Below are 22531 nucleotides of genomic sequence, written 5' to 3' on the forward strand. Positions count from 1 at the left end.
TTTGCTGTCGCTTACATACTGCATATATTTTTTCTTTTGACTCTATTTCTAATAATAAAAATCTACTATAAAGGATTTGATGAAGCCTTCTTCCGTGGAATCCTTTCAAATGTTCGATAGAACATGGTAAAATGAGTAAAGAAAAGAAAAGATGGAGTTTTATTTACGTGATAATCGTGTCCCAGAATGTCACGTGCAAAGATCCGTAGGTCAGTCCAACCACATGTACCCTTTTATTGTTTTTCTGGGTAGCCACTTATCTTCTCCATCCCTTGGTCCAGCTCGGCTTTCATCTTTATACAGGAACCTTTTTGTACAGTCTTCTTATCTTCAATGTTATTAATAAAGTTTCCGCAACCTTCACATAGGTTGATCTCATGGATCAGGTAGGGTAATGTGATAGGTGCGTATTCAAGTTTGTCCTTAGTCACCTTAGTCACGGATTGTGACAACACTGGTGACGGGAATTGTGGTAGTCTACCACAATTAATGTATTTTCCCACTCAGGGCGGTCGTACATTAAGTTCCGTGAGCAGCGGGCAGGCTCCAGGGTGATCTTTCAGTGTGGCGTCAAGTGGATTAGTGGCACATTACTCTTCGATATACTATATGTATAGATCTTTCTTCTTCTTTCTCTCTCCTTTTTTGTATTTGTAAAAGTTGGTACTTTGACATTCTATACTGTGACTGATCATCGAGTAATTCTCCCTATAGCAAATTGTTAATGAAAAGGATTCCACTTTATCTAAGATTTACTTATGAGAGAATTATGGATATGTGAAAATCCTTTAAGTATACGACATTATTTATTTATGTATGTATTAAGTAAAATATATACTAGAAGTTAATCCTACGTCTAAGTTAATTATTTTGCTTATTTACTTAGATATATATATATATGCTTTAGAAGTGTATGTATCTATATATATGTATATATGTATATAAGATTATATATGTTTGATTATTTATTGAAGTAGATAGTAAAAAAAAAATTTTTTTTTTTTTTTTTCTTCCCTTTTTCTTTGTACTATATATATATGTTTGATATATAGAGATATATGTATATATAGATTTTTCTTAACATTATTTTAAACGTGTATATATACGTATTCATATATACATGTATGTATATATATATAGGTGTGTGTGTATAATATTATGGTTATTATTTATACTATTGAATATATATATATATATATATATATATATATATATTTATGTATTTTCTCTCTTATAAGAGATAATTAGAGATAACTTTTTATAAAAGATAGTTATATAAAATTTTTTTTTTCTTTTTTTTAAAAAAAAACTTTTCTTTTGCCTAATAACAAACACAATATATATATGTATATATTTTTGTTATTCTTATCAGTTATTATCTGTGATTATAGAATTAATTATGTATATATCCTTATGCGTGATAATAAGGGTGTGGTGTTTAACTCAACGCGGATGGTACGGTGTGTGTGGCTATATTCGCTATTTTTTGCGCGACTCCTAATTCTATTAATAAGTCTCTGAGGTTGTGGTAGACGTTGTTAGTTTCGTTCTTAATATCTAATTTGATGAGTGCACCTTCGTCACGAATTGGTTTGATTATCTGCATAATTCCGGTTTGCTGTTCGGCGATGCTTCTGGTAACATTTATGGCTCTGCGGGACCATGTGGGTCCTGTGGTGGCAGGGGCTGTGTAGGCTAAGCTACATGGCACGGCTTGCCAGAAATGTTCTCTAAACCTCTCCTCGAGATGGTAGAGTTCAGCGATTGCATGGCGGACATACACGCCCCAATCTCGGAGTCCTACCTGCGCTGTCCCATCTCCGTTCATTTTTGTAACGATGCCGCGTTGCCATCCTCCATTCGTTTCGAGGGCAACAATGTCGCCTAGTTTTGTATTCGAATGGAAAAATCGGCGTTTGTTCATCCGCTGGTTGAAGTCTTCCATCATTTTTTGGAAAGATTCTTTACTATTTTCCAGGTGAATCCAAATCAGCGTGGGCGAAAACACCCTGATTATTTTAACAGCAAACGGCGAGCGGCTCAGTGTTTGAGTATCGAGGTGTTCGATCTCCATGTTTCTATAAACAAAAAGGTGGTGTTGGGGTTAGGTGCGAATTTCGGGTCGCAACCGCGAGACCCCATAAGAAGGAGCAAAACAGATTAAAATGAGATAAAACAATAAAATGCGTAAATAAGAAAAATAAGAATTGTCAGAGTTGGCGCTTATGTAAGGTTGGTAGGGAAGCTGTTGTTTATGTTTTTTTTTTTTCTTCTTTTCCTTCTTTCCGTTCCCCTCTTTTTTTTTCCCCCTTTTTTTTTTCTCCCCTTTTTTTTTCAAGGGAAAGAGAAATCAAGCGGTCAGTCCTTTAGTGCGAATGTATAAGTGGATGCATCCTTTGCAGGTAATAGGGGGTAGGTTCCCCTCTGTGAAGAGTCTTCTATCGGGTTTCGTTCTGCGGACGGTTGCATAGTTTCTCTATTTCCATCGCGTGGTTTTTTCAGTTTTAAGTGTAATAGGAGCTGAGTTAACGAGTCCCAAATGGCTCCAAGCAGGTATATGGACCATCCGTATACTGTGTGTAGAGCATAGCCATGCACAATGGTATCCAATATTAATTTTACTGCTCTTACTGCCAAGTAAATTCCTAAAAATCCAGCGCTTATATTGCCGAAAATTAGGAATCGATCCCAAAATTTCTGCCATGCTGACATAGCTATTTTTTCAACTGATGCTTCATCTAGGAAGTTTGCAAAAGATCCTCCATCGTGCATAATCGTAGAGTGGCCCATCATTCCTCTGGCCAAGTTGTTTAACATTGCTGGTCTCTCAGCAGGAAACATAATATGATCCCTGAGATCGCTTAAATCTCCTTCAGTATATATGCCGCTGGTAGCAAGTGATCCGGGGCTAATATATTTCCAGCTAGGTGTTGTCATCGGTTTCATGGTCATCGGCGGTACTGTATGTATTGGTTTAGGAGTGAGTCTATACCATGCATCTCCCAGAAGATACATAGGTGGTGCGAACAAATTGCACGTAATCTGCGTTCCTTGTCGTAATAGTATATGGGTTTGCGGTGTTAAAAATTGTGTTCTGTTTTCTCGCGTCACAGGCAATTGATCATAGCATTCTTCGGTATGTGCTACTCTTACTTCGACAGGCACACATTTTACTATGTGTATTACTTCGCCAGCCAGTAAGGCCATGTATCCTGGTCCCTTCATAAAGTGATAAGCGAAAACATCCGGTGATTGAGTGGCTATGGCTAATGAATTGTGTAATATTTTCTGTTCGAGCTGACATTGTTGCAGTAAAATATTCTTATATAGTTCACTAAATTGAGTCCGCACATGTTTCTCTACATATACAAATTTAGAATTCATATAGGTGAAAATGTCCAAATTAGCTATGCGTGATTCTTTTTTAAAAATTGCTACGCCTGGTGAAGTTTCGAAAATTACTAATTTTGGATGTTCCGTGTGGAAAAGAGTGTATCCACAAGTAGAATAGGAGTCTCTGCTTGCCAATGCAAAAACTGTGTCTTCTGTAGTCATGGAATAAACAATTTGCTGTTGTTTGTTGACGATGTCTATTATTCTGTGTGCATATCCTTCATATAATACTCCATAAGTGCCGAACCTGCAGGTATCCGTGGGCATGGATGCCCAGTAGGTATCCCCACCCTCGATGTCGGTGCAATGTGTTGCGCTCAACGCACAGGTCACTCCAGACCTCAGTTGGACTCGGTTCGTGTTTATCTTCACGTCAGCTATATAATCCAGTAGTGTAATTTTTATGGTTGCGAGTACCACGGCTTTTTCCCATGTGCCGAATGGATCGCTATATGTTGTTCCGGAACAGGTGCCATCATTGTTCACGTGTCCGGCCAGTGTTACCGGTCGTGTTGCAGTTTGATTGGATTTCAATCCTGTTATTCGAGTGTTCCCGATTTCGTAAGTACCATACATGTGCATTCGTTGGCAGGCGTCTCTTGATACTTCTTCTATATACGCGTGCTTTCCGTTGTACACGTCCATGGAGTGAGAGAACATTCCGCATCTCCTGATTAATCTGTCTATTTCTATTTTGCATTGTATAACTCTCGCAGAGGTAAATTCGTTAATTTGTAGCAATTGTATATAAATCTTCTGAGCTGCTACTTCTGGCTGTGGTATATCACATTCCTCTATCCCCAGTAATGATAGAGTCGTAATGTTCGTTGATGCAGATCCGCAGTCATATCCTATTATGCCTTTAGTGCCGCGTAACCAAAAATTTAGCACGGCGATTATTAAAAATCCTCGGAGATCCATCTGAAATTTAGCACGTCTAAGGTATATTAATATAGCGCACCTTTAATTGTCAAGCTTGTTGTTATTACTTATTTCCTTATTTGCTAATCAATTTATCATTTATTTATTTATAAAATTTTTTTTTGTGTAAAATATATTTATATATATTTTTTTTATAGTTACTTATTTTAATTAATAATAATAAAATTACTTAATTATTAGGAGTTGGTTTGATGTGTGAGATTCGTAGGCGATTAGGGTGTACAACGCGACTGTTCTTTTTTATTTTAATTCTTACGTTATTTCTATTCAATATTTCTAAGACCTCATGGGGTCCTGTGTATTGATCTCCAAATTTGCCAGGTTTAGGGCCTTTTAATAAAAAGACTTGATCACCAAGTTTGAATGTTTGTGGGTTTATCTTTTTATCATAGTGTCTTTTCGATTTAATTTTTGCTTCGACAACGTTTTCTCGGGCATTTTTCTGAATTGCGTGGAGTTGACTAACTAAATTTACAAGATATTCGTTGTAAGTTGCTAATTTATCGCCAGATGCTAAAGGTTCATTTGACGGAATTCGTGCTATTTTACCGAAGATTAATTCGTAAGGCGTGTGTTTAGTTGCTTCATGTACACTAGTGTTATAATTATACATCGCGAGACTTATCCATCTATCCCACTGTTTTTGTTCTCTTGCATATTGCTTTAAATATTCTCCTAATGCGTGATGTGATCTTTCTAATGAGCCGTTTGATTGAGGATGGAATGCGGTTGTACGGAATTTACGAATTTTAAATATTTTAGCTACCTTTTTCATTAAGTCACTGATAAAATTTCTACCCTGGTCTGTTAAAATTGCTTTCGGAGAACCGAATACACAAATAAATCGATCGACGAAAGCTTCGGCTACCGTTTCGGCAGTTTGGTCGGATAACGGTATTCCCATGCTAAATTTAGTGAGTTGGTCTTGTAGAGTTAAGATATATTCATTGCCACGTTCGGTTTTAGGCAAAGGTCCTACGATATCCATGGCGACCTTATCGAAAGATGATCCGGGTGTATCGGTAATTATCATAGGTTGTTTGGTTTTTACGCGAACTAGTTTCTTTAATTGGCAATGTAAACATTGTTGGATAAAACGCTGTACATCTATTTTTAAATTTTCCCAGTAATAATTATGTTTGATTCTATTATACGTTTTAGTTACTCCGCGATGTCCCCCAGTGGGTAAACAGTGCGTTTCTCCTATTATTATTGGTCGTAGATCTCTAGGTGGATATTTAACTAATCCATTGCAAATAATTAATTTAATTGGTGCGTCAAGGAATATTAATTGTAGCTGATTTTTGACATTGTTCCACGGTACATTGTTAATAAAATCCGTTTTAGCAATACTAAGTGTTTCAATTTTTAAATTTTCAACAGTTTCTTTTAAGTTATTTAAAGCGGTTATGATTCGAGATAAAGTTAATGTTGGGCCTTCTCGTTGTTCTTCGCTTATCGGCAATATTATATGATAATAATTTTTTACTTTAATGGTTTTAGGTTGATTTAACATAAGATTATTTAAATTTGGAAGTTTGTTTCGTTCGAATAACTTTTGCGAACCGGAATCTAAAGGTTTACCGTTTGTATCAACAAAATATGCTATGTTGTCTTTACGTAAGAATAATAGATCGCGAGATTCAATTATATTATTTTTTATTATTTGCTGATTATTAATAGTGGGTTTACTATAATTTTTGATATTGATCTCTTGGTTATTGTCTATATTTTCTTGTTCCTCGTCTTCATCACTGTTTTCTTTATCAGGCGGATCATTTCTATCGTCTAACAATATAATGTTATCGTCTATTTGCTCTTTTATTAAATCATCTTGATCGATAATTCGACGTCGTGCTGTCCGACTTCTTGTTAGTATTTTGTCATGTGTAGGTGGACTGTGAATTAATGCTCTCTCTATTATTTGTTGATTTGGTTCATCTAATTCTTCTTGGGTAAATGGTATCGAGTCTGTATTATTTTTAATTGCATTTTCGTTTTCTTCGGTGTCGGAAAAATGTAATTCGTAATTTTCTTCCTCGCTATCAGAAAGATGCGATTTGTAATTATCATTTTCTTCAGTGTCAGAGAGGCGTAGTTCGTAATTATCATCTTCCTCTGAAGAATCGGAGAGATACAATTTATAATTATCTTCTTCTTCGTCAAATTCTCTTTGCGTTTTTAAGGTTGTTTTAGCATTTTTAGAGATTTTTCGTTTCTGTCTGCCCTTTCTAACTGGTTTACAATCGACTTCTTCAAGGTTTATAGGATTTCGTGATAATGCATCTGCGTTTACATTCATTTTACCTGCTTTATATTCCACTTCATAATCGTATTCCGCTAATTTTAGTCTCCATCGTAATATTCTCATGTTCGCATCTTGAGCATTCTTAAACCACATTAAAGGCTTGTGATCGGTTACCAGTGTGAATTTTCGTCCGTATAAGTATGGTCGAAAATGTTTAACGCAATAAACTATTGCTAATGCTTCCTTTTCATATGTATCGTATTTCAGTTCGTTATCTGTTAAAGTACGAGATGCATAGGCCACTGGACGATCCTTATTTATTTCTCCTTGCGATAATATTCCTCCTACTGCTATCCCAGAAGCATCCGTTGTTAAAATAAATGGTTTTGAAAAATCAGGATATTGCAATACGGGCTCTTTACATAATAATTGTTTCAATATTTCGAAAGATTCTTCTTGAGTAATCGTCCATTCAAATCGTGTATCGTTTTTTAACAAATTAGTTAATGGTTTTGCCAGTTTTGAAAAATTCGGTATAAATCGTCTATAATATCCAGCGAGTCCTAAAAATTGTTTAATGTTTTTTGGTGTTTTGGGCCTAGGAAATAATTTTACTGCTTCTAACTTCTTAGGATCAGGTTTAACTCCATTTTTACTAATTATATGCCCTAGATAAGTTACTTCTGTTTTTAAGAATTCACATTTGTCCGGTTGTAATTTTAAATTGGCCTTTCGAAGCCTTTCAATTAATAAATTGTATTTCCTTTCGTGTTCTTCCAATGAGGCGGCGTAAATAACGATGTCGTCCATATAAACAAATAATTCCTGGCCTTGTAGTCCTGATAATACTAGATCCATTAAACGTTGAAAAGTAGCAGGTGCATTTTTTAATCCAAAAGGCATTCTATCGAATTCATAATGTCCAAAAGGAGTGGTGAAAGCAGTTTTATGGCCATCTGCAGGATCCATTTTTATTTGATGAAATCCGGAAGCTAAATCACATACGGAGAAGTATTGCGCTCCTCCTAATTGATCAAGAATATCGACAATATTCGGTAATGGATAAGCATCTCCGATTGTTTTATCGTTTAAAGCTCGAAAATCTAAAACCATTCTCCAGCGTTTATTTCCTTTCGAGTCTTCCTTTTTGGGTACTATCCATATGGGTGTATTATACGGTGATTGCGAAGGTTTAACTATACCTCCTGTCAGCAGTTCTTCTACTTGTTTATTTATCTCTTCCTTATGAGATTGCGGAAATCTATATTGCCTCGTGTTTATCGGTCGATCATCCGTTGTTGAAATTTGATGTTGTAATATTTGAGTGGCAGTTAAATTTTCTCCAGGTATGTGAAATCGGTCTTGACTCTGTGTAATAAGCCTTATTATGCCTTCTTTTTCTCGTGCGTTTAAGTGTTCCAAACGTAGTAGGTCGACGATTTCTGTAAGACGATCCTTTCCAGATTTTTCTGCTACTACTAGACACTTGCTACGGACTGGAGTGTTAACAGCGTCTTGACTTAGATTTTCACGCGGAGTTAACTTCTCCATGCAATTTTTTACTAATTTTTTCACATTTTCATGTTTATGTTTAGATTTCCTCTTTCGCATAAATTTATCTATCATTTCCTGAGTCTTAATTTTTGATAACGCCAAAATTTTCGAAGATGGTTTATTTTTACTCTTAATACTGTCATTAATCGTCATTTTTTTATTAAAATGTTGGATTTTATCCAGTAGCTCTTCAATTGTTACATATGTATCCTGATTTTCTTTTCCATTAATTTTCGAGAGTGATTCAACCTTTGGAAATTTTATATTTTTTAGGGAGGATAGAAAACTTCTCCCTTTTATATTTTTAAAAGAAGATTGTGTCGAATTGCGTAGCGAGGTTTGGTAACTTCCCTCCTCGCAACCGACGGGGTCTGGAGAGGTTTGGTAACTTCCCCCTCCGGGAATGATTTGATGATTCGGAAAAGTACAGAAACTTTTCCCTTCAAAGGATGTAGAGTCACTCATTTCTTTTAACGAGGTTTGACGGCTTTCCTCCCCGTTTTTAGAATTGTTCAATAATTTTGGAGGGACTTGACAACTTCCCTCTCTACTTTCAGGATCATTCTTATTTTCAACGTTATTTTTAATTTTATCTTTATCTTTAATTTTATCTTTATTTTTAATTTCCCTTTTAATTTTATTATTTGACACGTCATCATTTTTGTTTACTTTGATCTTAGTTTTATTTTTACTACCATCTTCGAATTTTTCATTATTATTAATAATGTTAACGTTATTAATGTCTCTATCGTCGAGTTCATCGTTGTTAAATTCATTTTGCATCTTAAGAGTTTCGTCGCTTTCAGGTTGTATCGTCGTCTCTTGCGTTTTCCTTAAACTATCCTGGTTAAGATCAATTTTATGGTCGTCGAGCAGTTCACTCAGGGGCCTGAGTCGAAGGGTAGGCACTCGAATTTCAACTTCTTCGTCCAAAGTGCTTATGACATTCAAATAAGCTTTTCCCGACACGTTTTCCACGATAGTATCTCCCAAATATATTCCGTGCGCTAATTTGATTTTTGGTAAATAACCTACTTTTATTTCTGGATTTTTTATTCTCACGTAAAACAAGGATTCTGATCTGGGTGATGCTACGATAGTTTCTGGAGAAGAAAATGTCACGCAGTTTCCAAAAACGTTTAGTCGTTCGTGTGCGTAATCGATAGTTGAAGCTGTTTGTTTAAAGAAATCGTTTCCTAATATTCCTGATTGCGTAATCGGAAAGTCATCGGCTACTATGTGGAATTTTACTGACTCGCCGAAAAGAGTAAGAGCGATTTCTCCGAGTGTATAAACGGGGTAATTATTTATACCATTTAACTGTAAAACGTTATTATAATTAATATTTAAATTTTGAGGCACAAAATTTTCCTTAATTATGTTAGGACCGGAACCTGTGTCTAGCATAAAAATTATGGGCAAAATCATTTCGTTAATTTTTATTTGGACAGTAGGTACGCGACTCTGTTTGTTAAGATTTACAGTTACGGGCCGAATTTCCGAAGGGTCACTTTTTACGCATTTTTCTGTGAGGTCGACGGGCGTAAGGTCTGGTCGGACCCCTGCGGTACGCCCGATTTCGAGGGGCCGTTCCCATTTCCCGTGTTTCCTTCTCTTTTACGATTATTACTTGCAATGCGCAATTGACAATTTTCAATTAGGTGCCCGTTTTCTTTACAATAACGGCAAAACGTTCCATCAGCAGAATTTGCTGGTTGATTAGGATTTGAACGGCAGTTTTTAGCTGTATGGCCCAAGTTATTACAAATTTGACAGATAATTCTGTTTTGATTATTAAGATTTGTTTGCTCGTTTTGTTTTTTCCAACAATTATTGGCAGAATGGCCCGGTCGGTCGCACCACTGGCAAATTATGGAGATCTTATTGTTAAAATTACTTATTTGGTTATTAGAATTATTTAGGCGGCAATTTTTTGCATTATGACCCGGTTTAAAACATAATTGACATTTTATGGTATTTTCCTGCACCATATTTATTGATCGTTGAGCTTGAGGATCACGTAATCGACACTTTTCTGCACTATGTCCGCGTTTTTTACAAATCTGGCAAATTAGGATTTCAGTGCCTAAATTATTTTGTTTAAAAGAGTCTGCCATTTGCATAAGTTTTCTACAATTAGCTGCTGAGTGGCCAATTTTAAAGCAAATTTGACAAATTCTGGAACGATTTTCCTGTACATTATTTCGGTCGGAGTTAGCAGGTCCATGTCGTAAATCTGTAATAGCACGAAGCTCTCTTTCTATCCGTAGGGCATCTGTTACAGTCGCTTGTACGTCTAAGTTTCGAGCGATCCTCTGCTCGATTTCGGGTTTTAGGCCTCGGATGAAACATTTACACATGTCTTTTTCTAAAGATGCTCGCACGTCGTGATCTGTTAACGCGTGTTCTGAACTACGATAGGCTTCTCGTATCTGTTTTCCTAAGAGTTTTACACGATTAGCATAAGTGACGACATCCTCGTCATTCTTTTGATATACGTTTCCTAATTCTCCCTGTAACTGATACACATTTTTAGATCCGCCGTAAATTTGTTTTAGATATTTAGTTAACTGAGCTACTGTTTCGAAATCTTGATCTCTAATTGTTCGTCGCGCCTCGCCTACTATTCGCGTTCGTAAAATTTTAGTAAATTGAGGCTCTGCTTCATGGGGCAACATAGACTTTGCCTCTTCGCATCCTTCGATAAAATAATTTAATGGGATATTTTTTCCGTCGAAAAATGGAACGGCTTCGACCGCGTATTTTAGGGTAGCAAACGGATTACCTTGCGCCATATTTTTCACCCTTTTACTGTCACTTGTACTTAGTTTAAAATTTAAGTGTTCGTTCTCACCACACGGTCTAATAGTCTCGTCACCAGAATCGTCGGAACCGTACTCGGGAGCACTAGGTTCCACTAAAAACGCTTCAATTTCAGGTTCGTTAGCGTTGAATTTAATTCGTTTAGGGACGCGAGCGGAGGAGGCTGCTGGAGTGGATGTGTGAAGTGTATCTAATGTATCTGATTTAGTTTTCTTTTTGTTTTTTATTGCGGCATTAAATTGTTCTTCTATTTTATCTTTATCGGAGTTAGACCCCGTTGTCATTCCTACCTCTCAAAAATTGCACTTTTCATCCCGGACGAGCCCCCAATTTTTATTCTTTCTATCAAGTCTGTTACGTCCTGATAGATGTAGAATTTTTTCGTTGGGCTCGGCGATCGGCGTAAACGGGTCTGACCGCACGAGCCGAGCGGCGCGTTTAGGACTTGCGACGGGTCAGCGACTGGAAGAGTCGTCTTTACTCCGTCAACAAGTCAACCGCTCGTGGTTCTCTTTTTGGGTCAAGGAATTGAATCCCTATTACCCGGGGCGGAACCTTTGTGCGCAATTTGAGAGGGAAGGTGGAGGGGGTGACAAACGAGGAGGGTGTGGTTAAATAAAAAAAAGAACAAAGTTTAATTTACTAAAGACAACATTTTAATTCAATTAAATTTATAATTACGATACAAAACTCAACTCTTATTCACACGTGTTTTATATTTCTATTAGTGTATTTTTCACAAGTGTGTGTGTGTGTGTGCGTGTGTGTGTGTGTGCGTGTGTGTGAGTGTTTTATTTTTCCGGAGGGAGGACAGAAGAAATAATAAAATAAAGAGAAATGAACTGACTTACTCGTTGCAGAGTAGTTTCGGATCGCGTTGAATATGTTCGGTGGTTCTGAGCAGGCGCCCCGTTGAGGGAAGGTGTTGTATAGGCGTCGGACCCTTTTGTAAACGAGTGGGCACCCTACTGCGGGATGGTGTCGTCAGGGTGATGGGCCTTCTACTTGAGATGCACCACGAGATGGTCGCGACAAAGTATCAACTGATTTTACTCTTTGATTCGCGCCCCCGAACTACTCGAAAAACTGTTTCGAGAAACTGAGCTAAACGGAATAACTGCGCAAACTGCTTGAAAAACTGTGTGTGATTGTGTCCGGAGCCACCAGAACACGGGTTTTTATACTTTTTCTTTGGGGTAGATCCCTTTGGAAAATCTTAGGTTTTTGGAGCGGGGATCGAATAGGAATTAGTCTTGCGAAAAAATTTTTAATGTGGGGGAGGATGGCGTCATTTTTAGCTAATAGGATTGGGTTTAGATGATTAGGTTACTTGAAATGAGATAGGAAGAAAGAGGCCCTAACGAATAAGGAATAGCGTCGTTTCGGGTCCATATATGATGGGGGTAGGTTTTTGAGGTGGCGTAACCCGGTTGGTGTTAATTAGTATAGGTGGGGTGCATCTCAGTGTCTTAAGATCTGGGTGGGCGTAGTCTTTAGACCATACGATGGAATGATGGGTGGTCTATAGAAGTGCTTGCCCCGATTCTCGGCTTTCGGATTGGGTGGTTAAGAATCGGTATATAAGTTCGCAAAGCCTTGGGTCACTGATCTAATAAATTTGACAGTTTACGACTGTCGCGTGCCCTTGGTGTCGCGTGGAGAGTGCGACTAATGCATCTCGGTTTCCCAGACCTACTAAACACGTGCGCCGTATCAGGTGTCGCGCCTTCTCGGCATGCGACTGCGGTCATTCCCCGATCGTTACTCGGTAAAACCCTATCTACTAGCTAGAGTTCCCGTAGGTAGAATCCAAGAGTATGACTAGTTGGTGCCAGTTTTTTCTTTTTATCTCTTACTCTAACCGTCTGGAGTCGGTTAAGGACTCCAGCTACCGCGAAGTTTTGACTTTTACGGTTTTTCTGGCGACGATAGGCACGCTGAGCGGCCAAGGTATTTTGAAATATCCATGCTATTTTTCTCCGTGAGAAGATTCGAGCTCCTGGTGTCTCATGAGAAAAACAGCTCTGGCGTTATAATATTTCTTAAGAGTTTTGTTGGTTCCGCGTTTACTAGGTCTGGTATTTAATGAAAAGAAAAGAATCGTGTAGTCTGATCAGGACGTAACATAAGAATAAATTATATTTTATAATGAAATTAATTTAATTGTACAATTGTACAATAAAATCAACAAGAAAACAATCACTTTTAAGAAATGTTGTTTTTTAATTGTTTATTATGTAAATTATTAATAAATTATAAAATATTAAAAATATTTCAATTAAACACTGCAAAGTAATGCATATATTTAAAATTAATAAGTTATTTGTTCTACAGTTTGGGATTAACACAAAAGCGAAATTCTAGCGATTTGGAAAGGAACATAACATGGTCGGAGGATAGTCGTAACAAAATAAAAAACCTCTGGAAAAAAAAAATATGTCTTAGAAATCAAGCAAAAACGATGATCCTTAAAAAGGAAACCTCTAAAAAGGAAAACATCAATAATGATAATGCTCGAAAAAATTCAACTATAGAACTGGCCGTTTTCGTCGACGAAGCAGCACATTATACGTCTATGTTTCTTGTAGGGCACAATGACGATAAGTTACACAATATGATATTAGACTATGTAAATCGTATTCAAGCTGCCTTTAATAATTCAAATTTGGCAGTTTTTATCAATATTACGTTAATAAATTTGCTTATTTTGAGAAATCAGCCGTCAAATTTATCAGTTTCTGACGGCAACGTTGTCCAACTGCTCTCTTCGTTCTGCACGTACGCAAATTCTCTAAATTCTCCGAATGATAATGATCCGTATCACTGGGATATTGCTCTTTACTTAACCGGAGTAAAACTATATGAAAATGTTATGGTTAAATTTGAAACGCATTATCGAGTAGAGAAGAATTATAATATTACAGGAAGAGCCTACCACGATGACGCATGCGATCCGCTTTTCTCTTGCGCAATAGTTGAATTCCGTAATTCATCCGAAATCACATCATCTGTTGATGCTGTTTATAAGATCGGCAGTCTGTAAGTTTTTATATATTAGTTTTGCGTATAAATTGAAAATAAAATATATTTTATAATGAAATTTATTTAATTGTACAATTGTACAATAAAATCACTAAGAAAACAGTCATTTTCAAGAAATTTTATTCTTTAATTGTGTGTTATACAAACTATTAATAAATTAAAAAATATTTAAAAATATTTTAATTAAACAATGCAAAATGAAAGATATATTTATGATAAATAATTTTTCTGTTCTACAGTTTAGGATTAACAAAAGAGCGAAATTCTAGCAATTTGGAAAGGAATATAACATGGTCGGAAAAGAGTCGTAGAAAAATAAAAAATCTCTGGGAAGAAAAAATATGTCTTAGAGATCAAGCAAAAACGATGATCTCGAAAAAGGAAATGTCGATAACCATAGAACTTGCCGTTTTCTTCGATAAAGCAGCATATCATTTGTACATGCCTATTCTGGACAATGATGAGGATAAGTTAAACAATATGATACTAGCATACGTGAACCAAATTCAAGCTTTCTTGCATCATTCAAGTTTCGGTGCTTCTGTTGATATATCGTTAGTACGATGGGAAATTATGGAAGAACAATTGTCAATTTTGTCAGATGTTGTCGACAAGAAAGATGAAGGATTGCTCTCTTCGTTTTGCGAGTACGCGAGAATTCAAAATCCTCCAAAAGACAATGATCCCGATCACTGGGACATTGGCCTTTACCTAACCGGAATAGATCTTTATGAGATAATAAACGCACAAAAGTCATATGGCACCATAGGAAGGGCTTATGTCAATCACTCGTGTACCCACCATTTGTCGTGCGCCATAGTAGAAATCGGTACTACAAATAAGATCACACTCTCGGGTTTTGCGTCGTCTCGTACTGCTGCTCATGAGATCGGCCATCTGTATGTTTATGTATATCACTTTTACATACAAATTAAGTACATAATATTTATTAAAAGAATTTTCTTATTTGTGCAACTAAAAAATAAAAACTACTTAGAGATTTTTAAAATATTTAATTTTTTAAGTGTAAAACTTCTTCGAAACTACAATGTATATAAAATTATTGTAAATGAAGCATATTTCTCTGTAAAAATAATTTATTTGTTTTAAAGATTAGGAATGGATCACGATAATGACTCTTTTGATTCGACGTGTGCGAAAGGCAAATACATGATGGCAGATTCGCAATACCGTCGGGGCCAGATAGCATGGTCTGAGTGTAGTCGTAACATTGCGAAAGAACTGTGGAAAGTACAACCGTGTCTTCGCGATCACACAAGACAAGAAAGTCTCGAAGATGGATTGGGCCATTCACGTTATCACAATTTACCCGGAAGGGACTGGACTGCCAAAGCACAATGTCAATTATTTTTGCGAGACAAAGATGCAAACGTAGTCACGTTGCATGATATATGTCAAGTCTTACAATGCGAAACGCCTCACGAGAATGAATATTTTTTCGTAGGACCAGCGCTAGATGGTATGTTTTTTTATCGAATTAGATACTTTAGTTTTTAATTTATTGAATTTTTCAGGAACTAATTGTGCACTCGAGAAAGAATGTCGCAGCGGAGAATGCGTGCCCGTAATCGAACCACCTCTCCCATATTGTGAAGAAGATAACTGGAGTGAATGGAAGGAAGACTCCTGTAAAAGCGATTGCTTGACAAAATCGAAAGGCGTGGTAATCAAACGACGTTCTTGCAAACATGGTATTAATAAAACGGCTAGTTGTAATGGGCCATATTACGACGTGGTTCTGTGTAATGACTCCAGTCTTTGCACTAAAGAAGGCCACACGATTGCCGAATATACTGCTCCAAAATGCACTGAACTTAGCCTAAAAATAAAACGACAAGGCAAAGAATATTTCAAGTACGAACCGCAAAATGAGCCAGGAAAGCAGGCCTCCCATGTCGTCGAGGAACCGTGGAGAGCCTGTACCATACACTGCCTACGAGAAGAAAAAATATCTGCTAAATTCAATCTATTGCTTTTCTATGCACCACGCCAGGACATGCTGGACTTAAATATCTATCCATACTTTCCAGATGGAACGTGGTGCCACGAGAAAGATGGGCAGGATTATTATTGCCGCCAGCATTATTGTCTGCCGGAAAACTACTCAATCAAAGAATAATTATCGAGAGATTCTCGACATGTATGTACAAAAATCTAACGATAAGATAAAATAAAATTGCAAAACAAGCATAAGTCAATCTAGAACTGTTTAGAATTTGTTCAGTATAAAACCTAGGATCCGTTGAATTATCGTCGTTACTTTATATTTTAAGCAATAAATCTATTTTTTGTTAGCAAATGATAAATTTAGACGCGGAAAAATACGTCGAACTGTTAACATAAAAAATTCCATCCAAAATCCAGATAACTGTTAATAACTGCATAAAGAAAAAAAGTAAATATTTATTAGTTGACATGGATTTGAAAAAAATATAATGATAAATCAGTGTTTAAAATTAATTAAGCATCTGAATCGATTTTCGTCATTTGTACCTGCCTTCTTTTTTCGTCGCACGCGCCGTTACAGTTACAGCCAATGCATTAGAAGTAGTTATTAAATTAATTAGTAGATTTTTCATCCATAAAAAGATCAACTACGTAAACTTCAAATCTTGTGAAATTTATAATGTACTACTCAAATATATATATATAAATATATATACAGGGTGTCCGATAATTGCTGAATCACCTCTCGGGTGTAGGTAGAGCGGTTTAAACCAAATAGAAAAGTCCTCTATCATTTTGCAATTTTCGCAATAATTAATGAGGAATTAATTAAAAAATATCGGCCAATTTGCGCGAGTTTAAGAGCGCGGCGAAAAGAGACCCGTGGTGATACAGCTGTTATTTGGTTACTAGGCGCGCGATAAATCGTTGGCAGGAGTGCTCTATGAATGACAACAGCACATACGAACGGTGTGTAACGCTAGATCCTTGCGTCCTAGCGACCACGTAACAACGGGCTGTCTCTTCTCGCCGCGCTCTTAAACTCGCGCAAATTGGCCGATCTTCTTTAATTAATTTCTCATTAATTATTGCGAAAATCGCAAAAAGATAGAAGACTTTTCTACTCGATTTAACCCGCTCTACCTGCACTCGAGAGGTGATTCAGCAATTATCGAACACCCTGTATATATTATTTAAACAAAATATTGCTTTCTCTATATTTATACTTGTATATATATTTATAATTGTATTGAACTACGTATCACATGATTAGATATTTCTCAAATTATTCATTGCCAATAAAGAATCTTTTATTGCACTTATGAGCGTGTCATATTGCCAGATTTACATTACGTTCGAATGATGTTACAAGTTATAGATTTCGATATATTTATTAACTGAATATTACTACTCAATATATATTTTTTAACTCTTAATAGTTTCTACTAACAAATTTTATTGGACAGAATAAAAGTATAAAAATATTAATTCTCAACAATGTCTGTCGCAATATGTATAATTTTATTTAATTATTTCTTTTCTTCGTTTGATCTCCATTAACTCAGAATTTCAAAATAACTTACAAGACATTACGAATATGCATAAACGACAATTTTATATACCAACATTAATTATCAACATTTTGAATTCAAATTATTAAAAATTAAACTGTTATATTTCCGATCAATGTTACACATTATACATATTACTGATAAATTACATTTCATGAACCGATATCTTAAACCGATATCTTTAATACCACTTCTGTACTTTAGGTTTTAGAAACATAAATATTTATACATATACATGTAGCAAACAGAGAATGTTCAATAGGTGTCACACCACACGAATGATATTCCTCATGCGTCAGTTCGAATTACATTTGCGATCATATCAGATATAACGAAGGCAACAGTGCTAATGCGTGTATATAATTTATTTAATTAATTGTTTAAAATTGAAAAATAATATGTTCTTTATATCGAAATTTCTGATAATAATCTTACTAATTGAAATTTACGGACATCTCACGCGAGATATGGAAATAATATTACTGCCGGCATCGAACCCAACAGGAGTAGAGGAGGTACGTGCATTTTACGGTATTATTCCATTTGTTACTCGACCGTCGTTATTTGGGAATTATCAAATTTTTTTCTTAATTGTCATCCATTTTACAGATACCAATAGCACTGAAAGTTTTTGGACAATTGATTAAACTGAATCTGCGCAGAAGTGATACAATTGTATCGCCTGCGTTCGGAAAATGGAAATATAATGCGAAGGGCGTTGCAAAAAAATTATTTGAATTAAACGTATCAAGTCATTGCTTTTATTATCATGAAGATCATATCAGCTCTGCGGCCATCGACTTTTGTTATGAACATGGATTGGTCAGTAATATTACATGAAAAACAAATTCTTCTAAAATTTTTGTTTTTACTCGACATCTGTACCACTTTTTGTTTTACAAGAATGAAACACATAAAAAAAATATATTTTTTTTAAATTAGGAAGGACACGTTATTATGGAAAACAACACATTAGAGATTCGGCCCTTACGAAACGAGTTTACGTCTGTGTGCTTAATCGATGATTTTAAAGGACAATTAAATTTCTCATTTGGCAAGCCTTATGTTATTAAAAAATCAATGCAATATTTTGCTAATTCAAACCATTACCACTGGGACATGTTTAAACAGAAGCGACGTCACGTACGCAATGCGCAACAAAATTTAACCGTGAAACTTGCCGTTTTCGTCGACGAAGCAGCATATAATACGTCTATTTTGGACAATGATGAAGATAAATTACGCAATATTATATTAGCGTACGTGAATCGCATCCAGGCTGCCTTTAATCGTCCAAATTTGGATGTTTTTATAAATATTACTTTAATACGTTTGAAGATGCTGACACCAGAGCAGTCAAATTTGTCAGTTTCTGACGGCAATGCTGGCGAACTACTCTCTTCATTCTGCAAATACGCAAATTCTTTAAATTCTCCGAACAATAATGATCCCTATCACTGGGATATTGCCCTTTACTTAACCGGAATAAAACTTTATGAAAACGTTATAGTAAAATTTAAAACAGATTACAAAAATGAGAAGAATTTTCAGATTACGGGATATGCTTATTTCAATGGCGTATGTAAACCGCTTCTCTCATGCGCGATAGCAGAATTCCGTGACAAATCTGAAGTCGATTACCCTCTTACTGCTATTAAGATGATCGGAGAACTGTAAGTTTTTAAAAACTAGTTTTACGTATAATGTAAGAATACATAATACTTTATAATAGAATTTATTTAAATGTACAATTGTACAATAAGTCAACAAGTAAAAAATTATTTTTAAAAATTTTATTCTTTAATTGTTTGTTATGTAAACAATTAATAAATTAAAAGACATTTAAAGATATTTTAATTAAACAATGCTAAGTAAAGCATATATTTAAGATTAATAATTATTTTGTTCTACAGTTTAGGACTTATACCAGAGCGAAGTTCTAGCGATTTGGAAAGGAATATTACATGGTCCAAGGATAGTCGTAAAAAAATGGAAACACTTTGGGAAGAAAAAACATGTCTTAGAGATGAAGCAAAAACGATGATCTCTGAAGAGAAAAACGGCGATATTGCGCAAAAGAATTTAATCATAGAACTTGTCGTTTTCTTCGATGAAGCAGCATATAATATGTACATGCCTATTCTGGACAATGATGAGGATAAGTTACGCAATATGATATTAGCATACGTGAACCAAATTCAAGCCTTCTTCCATCATCCAAGTTTTGGTGCTCCTGTTGATATTTCGTTGATAAGATTGCTAGTAATGAATGAACAATCGTTAAATTTGCCAGTTTTCGACGGTGACAGTGATAAACTCCTGAATTTGTTCTGCGAATACGCGACGACTTATATTCCGCACTGGGACATTGGCCTTTACATAACTGGAATAGATCTTTATGAGATGAAAAACGAACAGAAGTATTATGATACCTTGGGACGGTCTTACGTCAATTTATCATGTAGAAGCCGGACTTATTCGTGCGGCATAGTAGAATTCGGTACTACACGTGAGAACGCATTCTCGGGTTTTGCCATGTCTCGTGCTGCTACTCATGAAATCGCTCATGTGTAAGTTTATGTATATTACTTTTACAAACATATTAGGTATAAATGATATCTTTTATAAAAATGTTATTATCTGTGCAATTGAAATATAAAACTACGAAAAAGTTTTATAAAGAATTAATTTTTTAATTAAAGTAAAATGTAAAACTTCTTAAAAACTACAAAGTATATAAAAATATTGTTCATAAAGCATCTTTCCAAAATTAATAACTTATTTGTTCAAAAGATTAGGAATAAATCACGATGAAGGCTCTATCGATTCGACGTGTCAGAATGGCAAATATATGATGGCAGATAAACTATTTCTACTGGGCCAAACAACTTGGTCCGAGTGTAGTCGTAACGTAACTAAAGAACTATGGAAAACAAAACAGTGCCTTCTCGATCATACGAGACGAGAAAACACCGAAGATCCAAATGCATTGGACCATTCGCGTTATCATGATTTACCGGGAAGACAATGGACCGCCAAAGCACAATGTGAATTATTTTTGCGAGACAAAGATGCAAACGTAGTCACGTTGCATGATATATGTCAAGTCTTACAATGCGAAACGCCTCACGAGAATAAATATTTTTTCGCAGGACCAGCGCTAGATGGTATGTTTTTTTATCAAATTAGATACTTTAGTTTTTAATTTATTGAATTTTTCAGGAACTAATTGTGCACTCGAGAAAGAATGTCGCAGCGGAGAATGCGTGCCCGTAATCGAACCACCTCTCCCATATTGTGAAGAAGATAACTGGAGTGAATGGAAGGAAGACTCCTGTAAAAGCGATTGCTTGACAAAATCGAAAGGCGTGGTAATCAAACGACGTTCTTGCAAACATGGTATTAATAAAACGGCTAGTTGTAATGGGCCATATTACGACGTGGTTCTGTGCAATGACTCCAGACTTTGCACTGAAAAACGCAAAACGATTGACGAATATACTGCTTCAAAATGCACTGAGTTCAGCTTAAAATTGAAAACAAAGTACAAAGTATATTTCAACTACATACCGGAAATTGGGCCAGGACAGCAAAACTCTCATGACGCTAGAAAACCGTGGATAGCCTGCACCATATACTGTCAACGAGAAGAAAAAATATCTGCTAAATATAGTATATTCTATTTCTACACACCACGTCAGGAATTGCTGGAATCAGGTGTCAATCCATACTTTCCAGATGGAACGTGGTGTCACGAGAAGGATGGGCAAGATTATTACTGCCGTCAGCATTATTGTCTGCCGGAAAATTACTCAATCGAAGAATAATTACCGAAAACTTCTCGATTTGTGAGAACAAGGATCTAAGAGAAAATAAAATTGTAAAACGCGCATAAGTCAATTTAAATCTGGTTACTATTTGTTTAGTAGAAAACCGAGGATCCATTGAGTTATCATCGTTACTTTTTATTTTACGCAGTAAATAAATTTTTTGTTAGCAAAAAACAAATTTATATGTGGAAAAATACGTAGAATTATCGACATTAGAAACAAATTCCAATCAAAATTCAGAAAGTTGTTAATAACTGTAGAGAGAAAAAGAAATTAATATTTATTAATTAACATGGATCTGAAAAAATAACATAATGTTAAACCAGTGCTTAGAATTAATTTAGCATCTGAATCGACTTTCGTCATTCGTAATTTGCTTTTCTTTCTTCATCGCGCGCGCCGTTACAGCTATAACCAATGCATTAAAAGTTGCGCTATCGAAGTAATAAGTGGGTTCTTCTGCGATAAGAATATCAATTACTTAATGTTCAAACCTCATGAATTTTATAATGAACTATTGAAATATATATTTATTACTTATACAAAATATTGTTTTCTCTATATTTATGGGTATTGTATTGAATTACGTATCACATGATTGGATATTTCTCAAATTATTTATTGCCAATAAAATATTTCTTGCTGAATTTACGAGCGTGTCACATAGCCAGATTTGCATTACGTTAGAATGATGTTAGAAATGAATGATTTCTTATATATTTATTAACTCAATGCTTCTACTCAATATATATATATATATATATATATATATATATATATATATATATATATATATTTTTTTTAATATATATTTTTCAAATTTTATTTGACAGAATAAAGGTGAATGAAATATTAATTTAATGTCTGTCACATATGTATAATTTTTTTTAACCGCTCTTTTTCTTCGTTCAATTTCTATTGACTCTGAATTTTTTTGTAACTCACAAGACATAACAGATATGCATAAACGACAAATTTTCATACTAACTTCAATTATCAACTTTTAAAAATCAAATTGTTGACAATAAAACTTTTACGTTTTCGAATAATGTTACACATTATACATATTAGTGATAAATTACATTTGATAAACCTATATCCTAAATCGTTAAAATCGCAAATATCACTTCTGAACTTTAGGTTTCAAAAATATAAATATT

General features: G+C 35.2%; 1 protein-coding gene across 2 annotated transcripts; it reads left to right on the plus strand.

Moving 5' to 3' along the window:
• Positions 1–1115: 1115 nt before the first annotated feature.
• Positions 1116–22018, plus strand: LOC136997299 (uncharacterized). Of its 2 annotated transcripts, none has more exons than XR_010888111.1 (6): positions 1116–3954; positions 13295–13999; positions 14242–14901; positions 15115–15482; positions 15538–18056; positions 18151–18291. XR_010888111.1 is itself a non-coding variant. In XM_067347896.1 (6 exons), exons 1-6 carry the CDS (start codon positions 17940–17942, stop codon positions 21366–21368), a joined length of 2697 nt encoding a protein of 898 aa, XP_067203997.1. In that variant the 5' UTR covers positions 17832–17939; the 3' UTR covers positions 21369–22018. The 2 variants fall into 2 exon arrangements, 1 of the variants encoding a protein (XP_067203997.1); XM_067347896.1 differs by lacking the exons at positions 1116–3954; positions 13295–13999; positions 14242–14901; positions 15115–15482 and adding exons at positions 18484–19214; positions 19455–20111; positions 20335–20708; positions 20764–22018 and having other exon boundaries at positions 17832–18056; positions 18151–18363.
• Positions 22019–22531: the final 513 nt, after the last annotated feature.

The sequence above is a fragment of the Linepithema humile genome, chromosome 1 (assembly GCF_040581485.1).
Source record: "Linepithema humile isolate Giens D197 chromosome 1, Lhum_UNIL_v1.0, whole genome shotgun sequence".
Taxonomy (NCBI): Eukaryota; Metazoa; Arthropoda; class Insecta; order Hymenoptera; family Formicidae; genus Linepithema; species Linepithema humile.